A 14,856-nucleotide genomic window follows, 5' to 3' on the forward strand; every position below is an offset into this window, starting at 1 on the left:
TCAGTGAAAAGTCACATGTCGGTTTCTCAGTTTCTTCATAGATATTTTCATCTCCTTATTTCTCAGTGTGTAGATAAGAGGGTTAAAGAGGGGAGTAAAAATGGTGTAAAACACAGAGAGGAGCTTGTCCACAGAGAACCTACTAAAAGGCCACACATAAATGAAAATGCAGGGCCCAAAGAAGAGTGTGACTACCATAATATGTGCAGAGCAAGTTGAGAGTGCTTTGGAGACCCCACCAGCTGCACGCTGTCGGACAGTGATAAAAATAACAGTGTAGGAGATCAGGAGGAGAAGAAAACAGCTCATGGAAAGCAACCCACTGTCTGAGATCATAAGTATACCCAAGACATAGGTGTCCAGACAGGCAAGCTTGATCACAAGAGGAAGGTCACAGAAAAAGCTGTCCACCTCGTTGGGGCCACAGTAAGGTAAATTTACAGTAAAGGCTACCTGACTGATGGAGTGCACAAATCCAATGACCCATGAAACCAACACCAGCCCCACGCAAGTCCGCCGGCTCATCACTGTCATGTAATGCAAAGGCTTGCATATAGCCACATACCTGTCATAGGCCATGGTAACAAGAAGTACCATCTCAGCCCCACCAACAAAGTGCAAGAAGAAGATCTGAGCCATACATCCTCCGAAGGAGATGAGCTTTTGATCACTAAGGAAGTCCCTGATCATCTTGGGAGTGGCAAATGAGGCCCGCCATATGTCCAGGAAAGAGAGATTCCCCAGCAGGAAGTACATAGGGGAGGAGTGTAGGCGGGGGTCAGATATTACAGTGACCACAACAATAAGGTTGCCCAGAACAGTGACCACATAGATCTCAGAGAAGAATACAAAGAAAAATTTTTGTAGATGTTGTGAAGTGCAGAGTCCATGCAACACAAATTCTGACACCAAGGAATAATTCTGCAGGTCCATTGTCACTGGTCTCAGATTTTGTTCTGAATCTACACAAAGAAAAGAAATATAAGTGAAAGTGCCTATCATTTCCAGGCACATGAAAATGAACAACTAAGTGTGATCTAAACATAATTTTTAAGTTGTAAAAGACAACATAAAATAAGATATATAGAAGATTAAAACCAATTCCCTACCAACATATTTATTCACCTTTTTCAGACTTCAGTGTTTCCTTAGGGGCAGTTAGACATTCTAGGAGACTCCAGCATATGAGAGTTTGGGAATATTTTTTTCTTATCTAGCCTTTGCCTGTGAGCAAATGTAGAATCAATTATGTACAGAATGTGGATCAAAAATCCTTGTAGGATTGAGAATATAAAGATTTTCTTAATAGTATTGTAGTCTGTCCACCTGTCAATATTATCAGCCAATGTGTAAATGTTTTTAAGTAACAAACATAAGAATTGGAATTAAAACTTAATTTAAAATAATGCCATCAATGACGAATGAACATTGTCAAATCTCCCCATCTCTCTTTTCCATTTACCTGTTCTGTGCTTAGTCACTCAGACATGTCAGACTGTTTGTTACCCCATGGCCGGTAGCCCTCCAAGCTCCTCTGTCCATGGGGATTCTCCAGGCAAGAATACTGAAGCAGGTTGCGGTGCCCTCCTCCAGGGGAGCTTCCCAACCCCAGAATCCAACCCAGGTCTCTCTCATTGCAGATGGATTCTTTATCCACTGAGTTTCTAGGGAAGCCCCTTGCATTTACATAAACTTAAAACAATATCTGGCAAAGACATTTGATGGGTGGCCATATCTACATATCTGAACACCAATCAACATGTCTCTCACCAGAAGCCAAGAGATGAAGTAAATTTCATTCCTTAGTGGCAAATTAAAAGGAAAAGTATTCCTCCAAACTAAAAAGCATGATTTGGGTTAAAAACATATTTGAGATGATGTATGAATACAGGATAACTGCCAGATTGTGAACCGTTGTTTATGCTGTTTAGTAAACTGGGGGGTAGTGACGTTATTGTGCTATATATGAGTTATAGAGTGGCATTTATCGTATTTTCTGTTACTGTCTTTCAGCAAAATTTGATCTAAATAGTAGCCCAATTATATACAATTTTAATCTAAAGCATGAATCTGTACCATCAGGGAGAATAGCCTCAGTTGAGGCCACCAGACTCTTTCCTAAACTTTACTATTTGTCAACATCTTGGAGAAAACTTAATTATCAAATCTACAAATGACAGAAATCTGATGGAGTTCACTTATTAAATATTTCAAAAGGCTAGAAAAATGGGCTGTAGTCAGCAAATTCTATATATTTAAAAGAAGGAGAAAAGAGTGTAGAACCGATACTTACCATGTTAATAGGGATATAGACTATTATCCATGCACTTCTTTATAATTCTGTTTTTTATGCTTTTAACTATACCGAGAATATATTTTTTCTTTTATCATTTAGAAGTAAGAGAAAACTGTTTTTGTCAAAAAATGAAAAAATCCTTATAGTATAGTTTGTTATTAATGCTTGTAATTAACTGAATGATAAAGAAGATCTGGTTCAGAAAAATCATATCTTATTTTCCAATTAATATTCAATTCAAGATATGGCTTCCCAAAAAGCAATAGAGTTAGTATCTCTTTCAGGTTAAGCCTATTTGGAATTTTTTTTGGTCTTATTTATTAAATCCAATTTATCAACTATAAAATTCACCTATTTTAATCACAAAAACTCTATTATATTTAGTAAACATATCTTCTGTACTAATTTACTCACTCCTTCACACACTCACTATTTCAGACCATATCTATATAACACCAACAGAGTTTCCCATTCTTACTTAATAAAGTATATAGAAATCAACCAATATGAAAGAAAATAAATTTACCTAAGACTTATACAGTTCCTCTGATTCCACGCATTATTAAAAATTGCTGCTTTTGTCATCTTTTTCAATTTAGTTTGGGAATAAAAAGCTAATGGTCTAATTCATTTGTATTTGTAATTTTTTAAAATAAACTGACTATTTTGAAAGGATTTTAGGATGGCTTTCAATGAATGAGATTTTTTTTTTAGTACCTCTCAACAAGAACCAGAGCATAAAACCTATGAAATAATTTGGTGAAGTTGGGGGAGAGGCTGCTTTCACAATTACATATAAAAGATTGCTAAATTCAGCATTTGATTTTAAAATGTAGCTTTGAGCTCCCCAGAAATACAATGAGATGTATCCCACTATGGATCCCACTATTGATTTATCATGAGAAATAAGCTGGTGTTTTGCTTTTCTTACAAGAGGAAATTATGGTATAAATCTATTTGTGAAGGTATTGAAAAGAGTTCTTTATGAAAAATTTTACAATACATGTAGAACTGTCCTTTGTAAGAGTTTTATTTTGCTTATACTTCATAAAATTGAAAATAAAAGTTTTGTAAGGTGTTTACAGGGAACTAAAGTAACATAGGGGCTTCCCAGGTGGTGCTAGGGGAATCCACCTGCCAATGCAGGATGTGCATTGAGATGTGGGTTTGATTCCTATGTTGGGAAGACCCCCTGGAGTAGGAAATGGCAACCCACTCCAGTATTCTTGCCCGGAAAATTCCATGACAGAGGAGGCTGGCGGGCTACAGCCTACCTGGGGCCCCAAAGTGTCAGACACAGCTGAGCAACTAAGCACATAAAGTAACACATTCCACGCTTGAAACATTCTAATGATATGAATAGGATACAATAATAAAATTTTAAAATCTATAGGAATTAATGATTTTATCTGTTTTAAACCACTCAAATAGCACTCAACAGACTTGTCAAGATAATAAAGACTCAGAACTTTTTTATTCCTCTTGAACTTTTATAAATGCATTATATTTAATTGCAACACCTTTGGTAATAGACTGGGGTTATAAATTTGAAGTTAAGTGCTTCATGGACAGAATGGTCATAAATCACAATTCAGGAACCCTTGATAAATGTAGTTGGATTACCCTGACACCCGTGGTAGCATACATAGTACAGACCATAATGGCAGTATCTTTATTGATATTTCTTTCTCTTAATGACCACGAAAAATTTCACATGTAAACCTAAAACATAACTATGTTTAATTTAGTGTTTTATAAAAAGTAAGAGAATGAGACATTGAAATAATCAAATGGAAAACTCAGGAAACAAAAAAATTTTTAAAAAATTTCTACTTGCTGTTGAATCAAAATGTTCCAAAATTAGACACTAGTGATAGATGCACAACTCTGAAATGTAAAAATACTAAAAACCATTGAACTGAACACTTAAAATCAGTGAACTCTATGGTATGTAAACTATATCTCAATAAAGTTTTTTAAAAATAGATACTAAAAGAAGTAGAATAGGAAAAACTCAGTCAGTTCAGTTCGGTTCAGTCACTCAGCCGTCTCCGACTCTCTGCGACCCCATGAATTGCAGCACGCCATGCCTCCCTGTCCATCACCAACTCCCAGAGTTCACTCAAACTCACGTCCATCAAGTTGCTGATGCCATCCAGCCATCTCTGTCGTCCCCTTCTCCTCCTGCCCCCAATCCCTCCCAGCATCAGAGTCTTTTCCAGGGTTCTAATTTCAGAGACTCTTTTTTATTTGCAAGGGCTTTTTAGAGCTCATTGAACAAATGTTGAATTTGCAATCAGGAAAACAAATGAGGCTGATTATGTATACCTACAAAAGATACTTAGATACAGCAATGAAGAAATTTAAATGCTAATGCATTTTACTCTAATCATTTAATACACAAGATAATAGAATAAATCAGTCTTTACCTGACTTTTATGTACAGACACACATTCACTTAAATATACATGAAATGATTTTTACTAACCTATTCAGTACTGACACTGTAGATCCCTCAGTTTGAATTTTACATCTACTATACTTAAATACAAAATTTATATTTTTATTCCAAGAAGATTTAATTTTCTCTTCTTTGTCCTAAAAAATAATTCAGAGAAACATCATTTTAAAAAGATAGGGAACTTCAGATTTGAGTCTCTCCCAGATTTCAGATATAAATGTCTATATCCTCTCACCCATTGGATTAAGAATCCTTTAAAGACGGGCTATTTTTGGCCAATTATCATACTGGCACCTGGGGAATAAACCATCGTGGAAATTTTTGGTAGTGAATCATGTTCACTTCCCCAATTGATAATGGAAGAAACATTTCAAATGTCTGTCAGATTATAGTATCATAGTTGCAATTATTTTAATGTCGACTAGAATAATAAGGCATCATTATCTAGTTTAAAAAGAATAAAATATTCTTTCCTCTTGGTTGGTGGTTGAGTCGCTAAGTCATGTTCGACTTTTGTGATCCCATGGACTATAGCCTGCCAGACTCCTCTGTCCATGGGATTCTCCAGGCGAGGATACTGGAGTGGTTGCCATTTCCTCTCCAGAGGATCTTCCCAACTCAAGAATTGAACCCTGGTTTCCTGCATTGCAGGCAGATTCTTTACGAACTGAGCTATGAGGGAAGACCTAAAAAACATGCATGCTTTTTTCTTAAATAGTTAATTAATAAGTTGCATTCTAAAAATACGCTGAAAATCTGCCAACCTCATACATTACTTTTATGCAATCTTGATCAAGCATAACACTTTGGAGAAGGCTCATTCTTACCAGCAATATCAGATTTATATATAACAAAATATCTTCTTTCTCAAAGTCAGATTCAAGTGATCATGTATAATGACCTGTTGTCCGGGTTACTTGCAGATAATTTATAATTAGTGTCCCACTTACTTCCCCCAAAACATTTTAAATTAAATCAAGTTTCTTATTCTAATGGTTGTATGATGATTGCAAAAATCTTAGAATGTTCTAACAAATGATAATAACATTTGCAACTCTGTACATAATATTGAATTCCATATTAGACATATACATGCAGTCAAAGTTATGACAAATTTTTCTTCAAAAAGATAGTTCAGTTCAGTTCAGTTGCTCAGTTGTGTCCGACTCTTTGCGACCCCATGAATCGCAGCACGCTAGGCCTCCCTGTCCATCACCAACCCCCGGAATTCACTCAGACTCGCATCCATCGAGTCAGTGATGCCATCCAGCCATCTCATCCTCTGTCGTCCCCTTCTCCTCCTGCCCCCAATCCCTCCCAGCATCAAAGTCTTTTCCAATGAGTCAACTCTTCTCATGAGGTGGCCAAAGTACTGGAGTTTCAGCTTCACCATCATTCCTTCCAAAGAAATCCCAGGGCTGATCTCCTTCAGAATGGACTGGTTGGATCTCCTTGCAGTCCAAGGGACTCTCAAGAGTCTTCTCCAACACCACAGTTCAAAGGCATCAATTCTTCGGCGCTCAGCCTTCTTCACAGTCCAACTCTCACATCCGTACATGACTACTGGAAAAACCATAGCCTTGACTAGATGGACCTTAGTCGGCAAAGTAATGTCTCTGCTTTTGAATATGCTATCTAGGTTGGTCATAACTTTTCTTCCAAGGAGTAAGTGTCTATCAATTTCATGGCTGCAGTCACCATCTGCAGTGATTTTTCAGCCCTCCAAAATAAAGTCTGCCACTGTTTCCACTGTTTCCCCATCTATTTCCCATGGAGTGATGGGACTGGATGCCATGATCTTCGTTTTCTGAATGTTGAGCTTTAGGCCAACTTTTTCACTTTCCTCTTTCACTTTCATCAAGAGGCCTTTTAGTTCCTCTTCACTTTCTGCCATAAGGGTGGTGTCATCTGCATATCTGAGGTTATTAATATTTCTCCTGGCAATCTTGATTCCAGCTTGTATTTCTTCCAGTCCAGCATGTCTCATGATGTACTCCGCATATAAGTTAAATAAGCAGGGTGACAATAGACAGCCTTGACGTACTCCTTTCCTACTTGGAACCAGTCCGTTGTTTCATGTCCAGTTCTAACTGTTGCTTCCTGGCCTGCATACAGATTTCTCAAGAGGCAGGTCAAGTGGTCTGGTATTCCCATCTCTTTCAGAATTTTCCACACTTTATTGTGATCCACAGAGTCAAAGGCTTTGGCATAGTCAATAAAGCAGAAATAGATGTTTTTCTGGAACTCTCTTGCTTTTTCCATGATCCAGCGGATGTTGGCAATTTGATCTCTGGTTCCTCTGCCTTTCCTAAAACCAGCTTGAACATCTGGAAGTTCATGGTTCACGTATTGCTGAAGCTTGGCTTGGAGAATTTGGAGCATTACTTTACTCGCATGTGAGATGAGTGCAATTGTGCAGTAGTTTGAGCATTCTTTGGCATTGCCTTTCTTAGGGATTGGAAAGAAAACTGACCTTTTCCAGTCCTGTGGCCACTGCTGAGTTTTCCAAATTTGTTGGCATATTGAGTGCAGCACTTTCACAGCATCATCTTGCAGGATTTGAAATAGATCTCCTGGAATGCCATCACCTTACTAGCTTTGTTCGTAGTGATGCTTCCTAAGGCCCAATTGACTTCACATTCCAGGATGTCTGGCTCTAGATGAGTGATCATACCATCGTGATTATCTGGGTCATGAAAATAATTTTTTACAGTTCTTCTGTGTATTCTTGCCACCTCTTCTTAATATCTTCTGCTTCTGTTAGGTCCATACCATTTCTGTCCTTTATCGAGCCCATCTTTGCATGAAATGTTCCCTTGGTATCTCTAATTTTCTTGAAGAGATCTCTAGTCTTTCCCATTCTGTTGTTTTCCTCTATTTCTTCGCATTGATCACTGAAGAAGGCTTTCTTATCTGTCCTTGCTATTCTTTGGAACTCTGCATTCAGATGTTTATATCTTTCCTTTTCTCCTTTATTTTTCGTTTCTCTTCTTTTCACAGCTATTTGTAAGGCCTCCCCAGACAGCCATTTTGCTTTTTTGCATTTCTCTTCCATGGGGATGGTCTTGATCCCTGTCTCCTGTACAATGCCATGAAACTCATTCCATAGTTCATCAGGCACTGTATCTATCAGATCCAGGCCCTTAAATCTATTTCTCACTTCCACTGTATAATCATAAGGAATTTGATTTAGGTCATACCTGAATGGTCTAGCGGTTTTCCCTGCTTTCTTCAATTTCAATCCAAATTTGGTAATAAGGGGTTCATGATCTGAGCCACAGTCAGCTCCTGGTCTTGTTTTTATTGACTGTATAGAGCTTCTCTGGAGAAGGCAATGGCACCCCACTCCAGTACTCTTGCCTGGAAAATCCCATGGGCAGAGGAGCCTGGAAAGCTGCAGTCCATGGGGTCGCTGAGGGTCGGACACGACTGAGCGACTTCACTTTCACTCTCATGCATTGGAGAAGGAAATGACAACCCACTCCAGTGTTCCTGCCTGGAGAATCCCAGGGACAGGGGAGCCTAGTGGGCTGCCATCTCTGGGGTCGCACAGAGTTGGACACGACTGAAGTGCTTAGCCGCATAGAGCTTCTCCATCTTTTGCTGCAGAGAATATAATCAATCTGATTTTGGTGTTGAGCATCTGGTGATGTCCATGTGTAGAGTCTTCTCTTGTGTTGTTGGAAGAGGGTGTTTGCTATGAACATTGCATTTTGTTGGCAAAACTCTATTAGTCTGCCCTGCTTCATTCCGCATTCCAAGGCCAAATTTGCTTGTTACTCCAGGTGTTTCTTGACTCCCTACTTTTGCATTCCAGTCCCCTATAATGAAAAGGACATCTTTTTTGGGTGTTAGTTCTAAAAGGTCTTGTAGGTCTTCATAGAACAGTTCAGCTTCAGCTTCTTCAGCATTACTGGTTGGGTTATAGACTTGGATTACTATGATATTGAATGGTTTGCCTTGGAAATGAACAGAGATCATTCTGTTGTTTTTTAGATTGCATCCAAGTACTGCATTTCAGACTCTTCTGTTGACCATGATGGCTACTCCATTTCTTCTATGGGATTCCTGCCCACAGTAGTAGATATAATGGTCATCTGAGTTAAACTCACCCATTCCAGTCCATTTTAGTTCGCTGATTCCTAGAATGTTGACATTCACTCTTGCCATCTCCTGTTTGACCACTTCCAATTTGCTTTGATTCATGGACCTGACATTCCAGGTTCCTATGCAATATTGCTCTTTACAGCATCAGACCTTGCTTCTATCACCAGTCACATCCACAGCTGGGTATTGTTTTTGCTTTGGCTCCATCCTTTCATTCTTTCTGGAGTTATTTCTCCACTGACCTCCAGCATATTGGCCACCTACTGACCTAAGTAAGACAAGTTCCAAATTGGTATTACATAATTCAATAAAAGAAATAATAAAACCTTTCTAAGTTTCTGTTTCTCTATTTAAGCACAGAAATAATAGTTGCTAAATAATGATTGTAGAAGTAAACTACATACATCATTGTCACTTGTTTCTGAAATAGAGCTTTTATATTATGTAAAACAGAGAATTACAGAGAAACTTGTGACAACGCACAGAAGTGGATACTTGATACAAAGGTAGGGAAGGATTTACTAAACGTGATAATTAATTTTATGTGTCAACATGGAGAGTGTCTTTGGATGAGACTGATGTTAAATGGTGAACTCTTAGTAAAGGAGATCACAATCCACAATGTGGGTGGGCCTTATCCAATCAGTTGAAACTAAGTGAATAGTCTAGATTATCCTCTAAATCTTTGAGATTGAATAGAAGACAATAAGCAAAAACAAATAAACAAACAAAAAAAGCAGTCTTGCCAAGCAAGAAGAAATTCTCCTGTGGACTGCCTTGGACTTCATCTGGGCCATCAGCTTGCCTGGGATTCCAGCTCGCCAGTCCACACTTCAGATACCAGACTTGCTAGGCTCCAAATCACATGAACCATTCCTTAGAATAACTCTCTTCTCTTCTTGTCCTTTTCCTTCCCTTCCCTTCCCTTCTCCTTTCCCCTCTCCCACCTCTTCTCTCCATAATGGAAGAATTCAGATAGTAGAAGGATAAAATATCAAAATATTTTAAAAAATTTTTAAAAAACTTTGTATTTGAGACATCATCACAATAATATTAAAATCCACCTACAAACTGGTTAGCTATATGTCTAAACTTGTGATATGTGTAAACTTTAACTACTCAAGTCCTACTGGCCAAAGGGTCTTTGAGGGCTGACATCCAGCCTGTACCCCACCCATCCAATGAACCATATATGCTGATCAGGCCTGAGTCTGCCAAAATGGAATCACTTTTTTGTCCAATCCACACAAAGTTCCAGAGTGGCTGTTATAGCCCTGATCACAAAGACCTAATATCTTCAACACAGAAAAAAAAATTACAATTCAGTAAGAAAACTTGAAGAGAATAACAAACAAAAAGTATAAGAAAACTATTTTTTAAATGAAGAGAATAATAGGCCAGTGAACATTAAACATCTTACCTCAATAAATGTCAAACATAAAAATTAACAAGATATTACTTTTATTCACATACAAAATTTGGAATGAATACACCACATCTTTGGTCAAGTGTGAGGTATGTTTTAGTTAGTTTATTTTTCCAGGGAAAGAGATGAGTTCAGGTTCCTCCTACCCTGCCATCTTGGACTCCTCTGTCTTCAGCTAATGTTTTGTCTTTTTTTTTTTTTTTTGAGCGCATATCTCACTCTGGTCATGCATGTAACTTTCTAATTCCTCAATGTACATAGTCATTTTTGAAAGAAACAATTTCCCAAAGAAACTCTCCCCCAATTTTTTTCATAAGTTTTGGTGTTCTATTGTATACCTCAACAGTAAACTTTTGTCCCAGGTTGCTGTGGATTTTTTATTTGCATTACAATGTTTTTGAGGCATGTTGTCTGCTTTTCTATCTTGAATGAATTCCTAGGTGTGTGAAATAAAAACAAGTGCTACTCCTTCAGATAGCCTAAAGATAAGTAAAGGTAGATAAATATTATTTAAAAAATAACATTTGCTTTGTTCCCTCTAGAACTTTAAGTATGTCATTCCACTTCTGACCTTATGTTGTTCAGATATGAACTGCTTGGCTCAGCCCTTTCTTACTCACTGACCTACAAATTTGCAAGCAGAGTATAGTGGCTATATGAGCCACAATATTTGGGGAAGTGATTTGATGCACATCAAACTGAAACACTCATGCATAATCCTTCTAGAGCCCCATAAGGTCATGTCAGATAGACTTCCATACATTCTGTGTTTTCATTTCCTTCTACCCTTCTCTATGTCAGTTGTCCCCAATAACACATCCCTAATACTACTCTTCGATGACTTTTTACTGCGACTCCTCTCATGAACTTTCTTCTCAAAACTCTTTAGAGTTGAACTATCTGACTTTGAAAGCCTTCTACTCTAGCCTGTAGAATGAATTCTTATGCCAAATCTGCCATCACCCTTATTTTTTAAAGAACACCAACATTTTCCATTGAGAAGCTACTGCTACCTTCTTTAATGCTCACTTTGCCTTACTACCTCTGAAGTTTTGTTTAGGATTCTCAGGCTTCCATGCACACTGGTTATCTGACTGCTGTGGGCTAAAGCTGTTCAGATCAGAAATAAGATCTCATATTTCCACAGATTAAAAGAAAAGAAAGTCTCTAATGTTGTCTGTTAAATTACAATATCAATTAAAATGATTCTCTAAAAATGCCTTGGAGAAGGCAATGGCACCCCACTCCAGTACTCTTGCCTGGAAAATCCCATGGACGGAAGAGCCTGGTAGGCTGCAGTCCATGGGGTCACAAAGCAAAGAGTTGGACATGACTGAGTGAATTCACTTTCATGCATTGGAGAAGGAAATGGCAACCCACTCCAGTGTTCTTGCCTGGAGAACCCCAAGGACGCAGGAGCCCGGTAGGCTGCTGTCTATGGGGTCGCACAGAGTCGGACATGACTGAAGCAACTTAGCAGCAGCAACAGCAGCAGCAGCAGCTAAAAATGCCTAAACACTGATGGTTTCAAAATTAAAGATCATATGTTAACCATCCAAATGCATTATACGATCTAAATACTAGTATAAACTTCAGTTCAGTTCAGTTCAGTTCAGTTCAGTGGCTCAGTCGTGTCTGACTCTTTGTGACCCCATGAATTGCAGCACGCCAGGCCTCCCTGTCCATCACCAACTCCTGGAGTTCACTCAGACTCATGTCCATCGAGTCAGTGATGCCATCCAGCCATCTCATCCTCTGTCGTCCCCTTCTCCTCCTGCCCCCAATCCCTCCCAGCGTCAGAGTCTTTTCCAATGAGTCAACTCTTCCCATGAGGTGGCCAAAGTACTGGAGTTTCAGCTTTAGCATCATTCCTTCCAAAGAAATCCCAGGGCTGATCTCCTTTAGAATGGACTGGTTGGATCTCCTTGCAGTCCAAGGGACTCTCAAGAGTCTTCTCCAACGCCACAGTTCAAAAGCATCAATTCTTCGGCACTCAGCCTTCTTCACAGTCCAACTCTCACATCCATTCATGACCACAGGAAAACCATAGCCTTGACTAGACAGACCTTAGTTGGCAAAGTAATGTCTCTGCTTTTGAATATGCTATCTAGGTTGGTCATAACTTTTCTTCCAAGGAGTAAGGGTCTTTTAATTTCATGGCTGCAGTCACCATCTGCAGTGATTGGCACTCATTAAATGTTTCTGGAAATGACAATTATTTCAAAGAAATCTCTGCCACTGGCCATAAGAGAAGATAATGCTAAAATTACTATAAATGAGGGAAAGTTTCTGATATGTACAGAAAAAAACAGCTTTGAAAAGCACACATATTTAGACCCATGAACAATATGAAAAGGCAAAATGATAGGATACTGAAAGAGGAACTCCTCAGGTCAGTAGGTGCCCAATATGCTTCCGGAGATCAGTGGAGAAATAACTCCAGAAAGAATGAAGGGATCAAGCCAAAGCAGAAACAATACCCAGTTGTGGATGTGACTGGTGATAGAAGGAAGGTCTGGTGCTGTAAAGAGCAACATTGCATAGGAACCTGGAATGTCAGGTCCATGAATCAAGGCAAATTAGAAGTGGTCAAACAACAGATGGCAAGGGTGAACGTTGACATTCTAGGAATCAGTGAACTAAAATGGACTGGAATGGGTAAATTTAACTCAGATGACCATTATATCTACTACTGTGGGCAAGAATCCCATAGAAGAAATGGAGTAGCCATCATGGTCAACAAAAGAGTCTGAAATGCAGTACTGGGATGCAATCTCAAAAATGACAGAATGATCTCTGTTCATTTCCAAGGCAAACCATTCAATATCACAGTAATCCAAGTCTATGCCCCAACCAGTAATGCTGAAGAAGGTGAAGCTGAACTGTTCTATGAAGACCTAGAAGACCTTCTAGAACTAACACCCAAAAAAGATGTCCTTTTCATTATAGGGGACTGGAATGAAAAAGTAGGAAGTCAAGAAACACCTGAAGTAACAAGCAAATTTGGCCTTGGAATACGGAGTGAAGCAGGGCAAAGACTAATAGAGTTTTGCCAAGAAAATGCACTGGTCATAGCAAACACCCTCTTCCAACAACACAAGAGAAGACTCTACACATGGACATCACCAGATGGTCAACACCAAAATCAGATTGATTATATTCTTTGCGGCCAAAGATGGAGAAGCTCTATACAGTCAGCAAAACAAGACCAGGAGCTGACTGTAGCTCAGATCATGAACTCCTTATTGCCAAATTCAGACTTAAATTGAAGAAAGTAGGGAAAACCGCTAGACCATTGAGGTATGACCTAAATCAAATCCCTTATGATTATACAGTGGAAGTGAGAAATAGATTTAAGGGTCTAGATCTGATAGATAGAGTGCCTGATGAACTATGGAATGAGGTTCGTGACATTGTACAGGAGACAGAGATCAAGACCATCCCCATGGAAATAAAATGCAAAAAAGCAAAATGGCTGTTTGGGGAGGCCTTACAAATTGCTGTGAAAAGAAGAGAAACAAAAAGCAAAGGAGAAAAGGAAAGATATAAGCATCTGAATGTAGAGTTCCAAAGAATAGCAAGGAGAGATAAGAAAGCCTTCCTCAGGGATCAATGCAAATAAATAGAGAAAAACAGAATGGGAAAGACTAGAGATCTCTTCAAGAAAATTAGAGATACCAAGGGAACATTTCATGCAAAGATGGGCTCGATAAAGGACAGAAATGGTATGGACCTAACAGAAGCAGAAGATATCAAGAAGAGGTGGCAAAAATACACAGAAGAACTGTACAAAAAGATCTTCATGACCAAGATAATCACGATGGTATGATCACCCACCTAGAGCCAGACATCCTGGAATGTGAAGTCAATTGGGCCTTAGGAAGCATCACTAAGAACAAAGCTAGTGGAGATGATGGCATTCCAGTGGAGCTATTTCAAATCCTGAACGATGATGCTGTGAAAGTGCTGCACTCAATATGCCAACAAATTTGGAAAACTCAGCAGTGGCCACAGGACTGGAAAAGGTCAGTTTTCATTCCAATTCCAAAGAAAGGCAATGCCAAAGAATGTTCAAACTACTGCACAATTGAACTCATCTCAAACGCTAGTAAAGTCATGCTCAAAACTCTCCAATCGAGGCTTCAGCAATACGTGAACCGTGAACTTCCAGATGTTCAAGCTGGTTTTACAAAAGGCAGAGGATGCAACATTGTCATCATATCTTCTTTTATTTCTTTAATCATGTGTTGCATCAAATAAAGAAAACCAATATAGATATTGAAATTATAAAAAATGAAATTACTCAAAGGAAATAAAAGAGTTAAAAGTACAATAACTAAAATATTAAAAATTCACTAGAGCTACTCAACAACAGACTTATAATGGCAAAAAGAAAGAATTTAAAAACTTTAAAATAGATTAATAGGCATTATGCAAGCCTAAATAGCAAGAAAAAAAAGATAAATGGAGACAGACAAATGTGAAACATTGAGCATCAAGGTACATATAGTGAGAATACCAGGAGAAGAGAAAAGTAATTTGAAGAAAAAATATTGAAGAAAGTGT

The 14,856-nt window shown here is 38.5% G+C and overlaps 1 protein-coding gene across 1 annotated transcript; it reads right to left on the reverse strand.

Moving 5' to 3' along the window:
• On the reverse strand, nucleotides 1-933 carry LOC101118790 (olfactory receptor 4K14). The gene has a single exon (XM_015096761.4). It carries the CDS (start codon nucleotides 931-933, stop codon nucleotides 1-3), a length of 933 nt encoding a protein of 310 aa, XP_014952247.3.
• Nucleotides 934-14,856: the final 13,923 nt, after the last annotated feature.

This window comes from Ovis aries, chromosome 7 (assembly GCF_016772045.2).
Source record: "Ovis aries strain OAR_USU_Benz2616 breed Rambouillet chromosome 7, ARS-UI_Ramb_v3.0, whole genome shotgun sequence".
In the NCBI taxonomy this organism is placed as follows: Eukaryota; Metazoa; Chordata; class Mammalia; order Artiodactyla; family Bovidae; genus Ovis; species Ovis aries.

Bases quoted from the DNA above. Each gene is read 5' to 3' on its own strand.
- LOC101118790 (XM_015096761.4), bottom strand. From the start codon at position 933: ATGGACCTGCAGAATTATTCCTTGGTGTCAGAATTTGTGTTGCATGGA.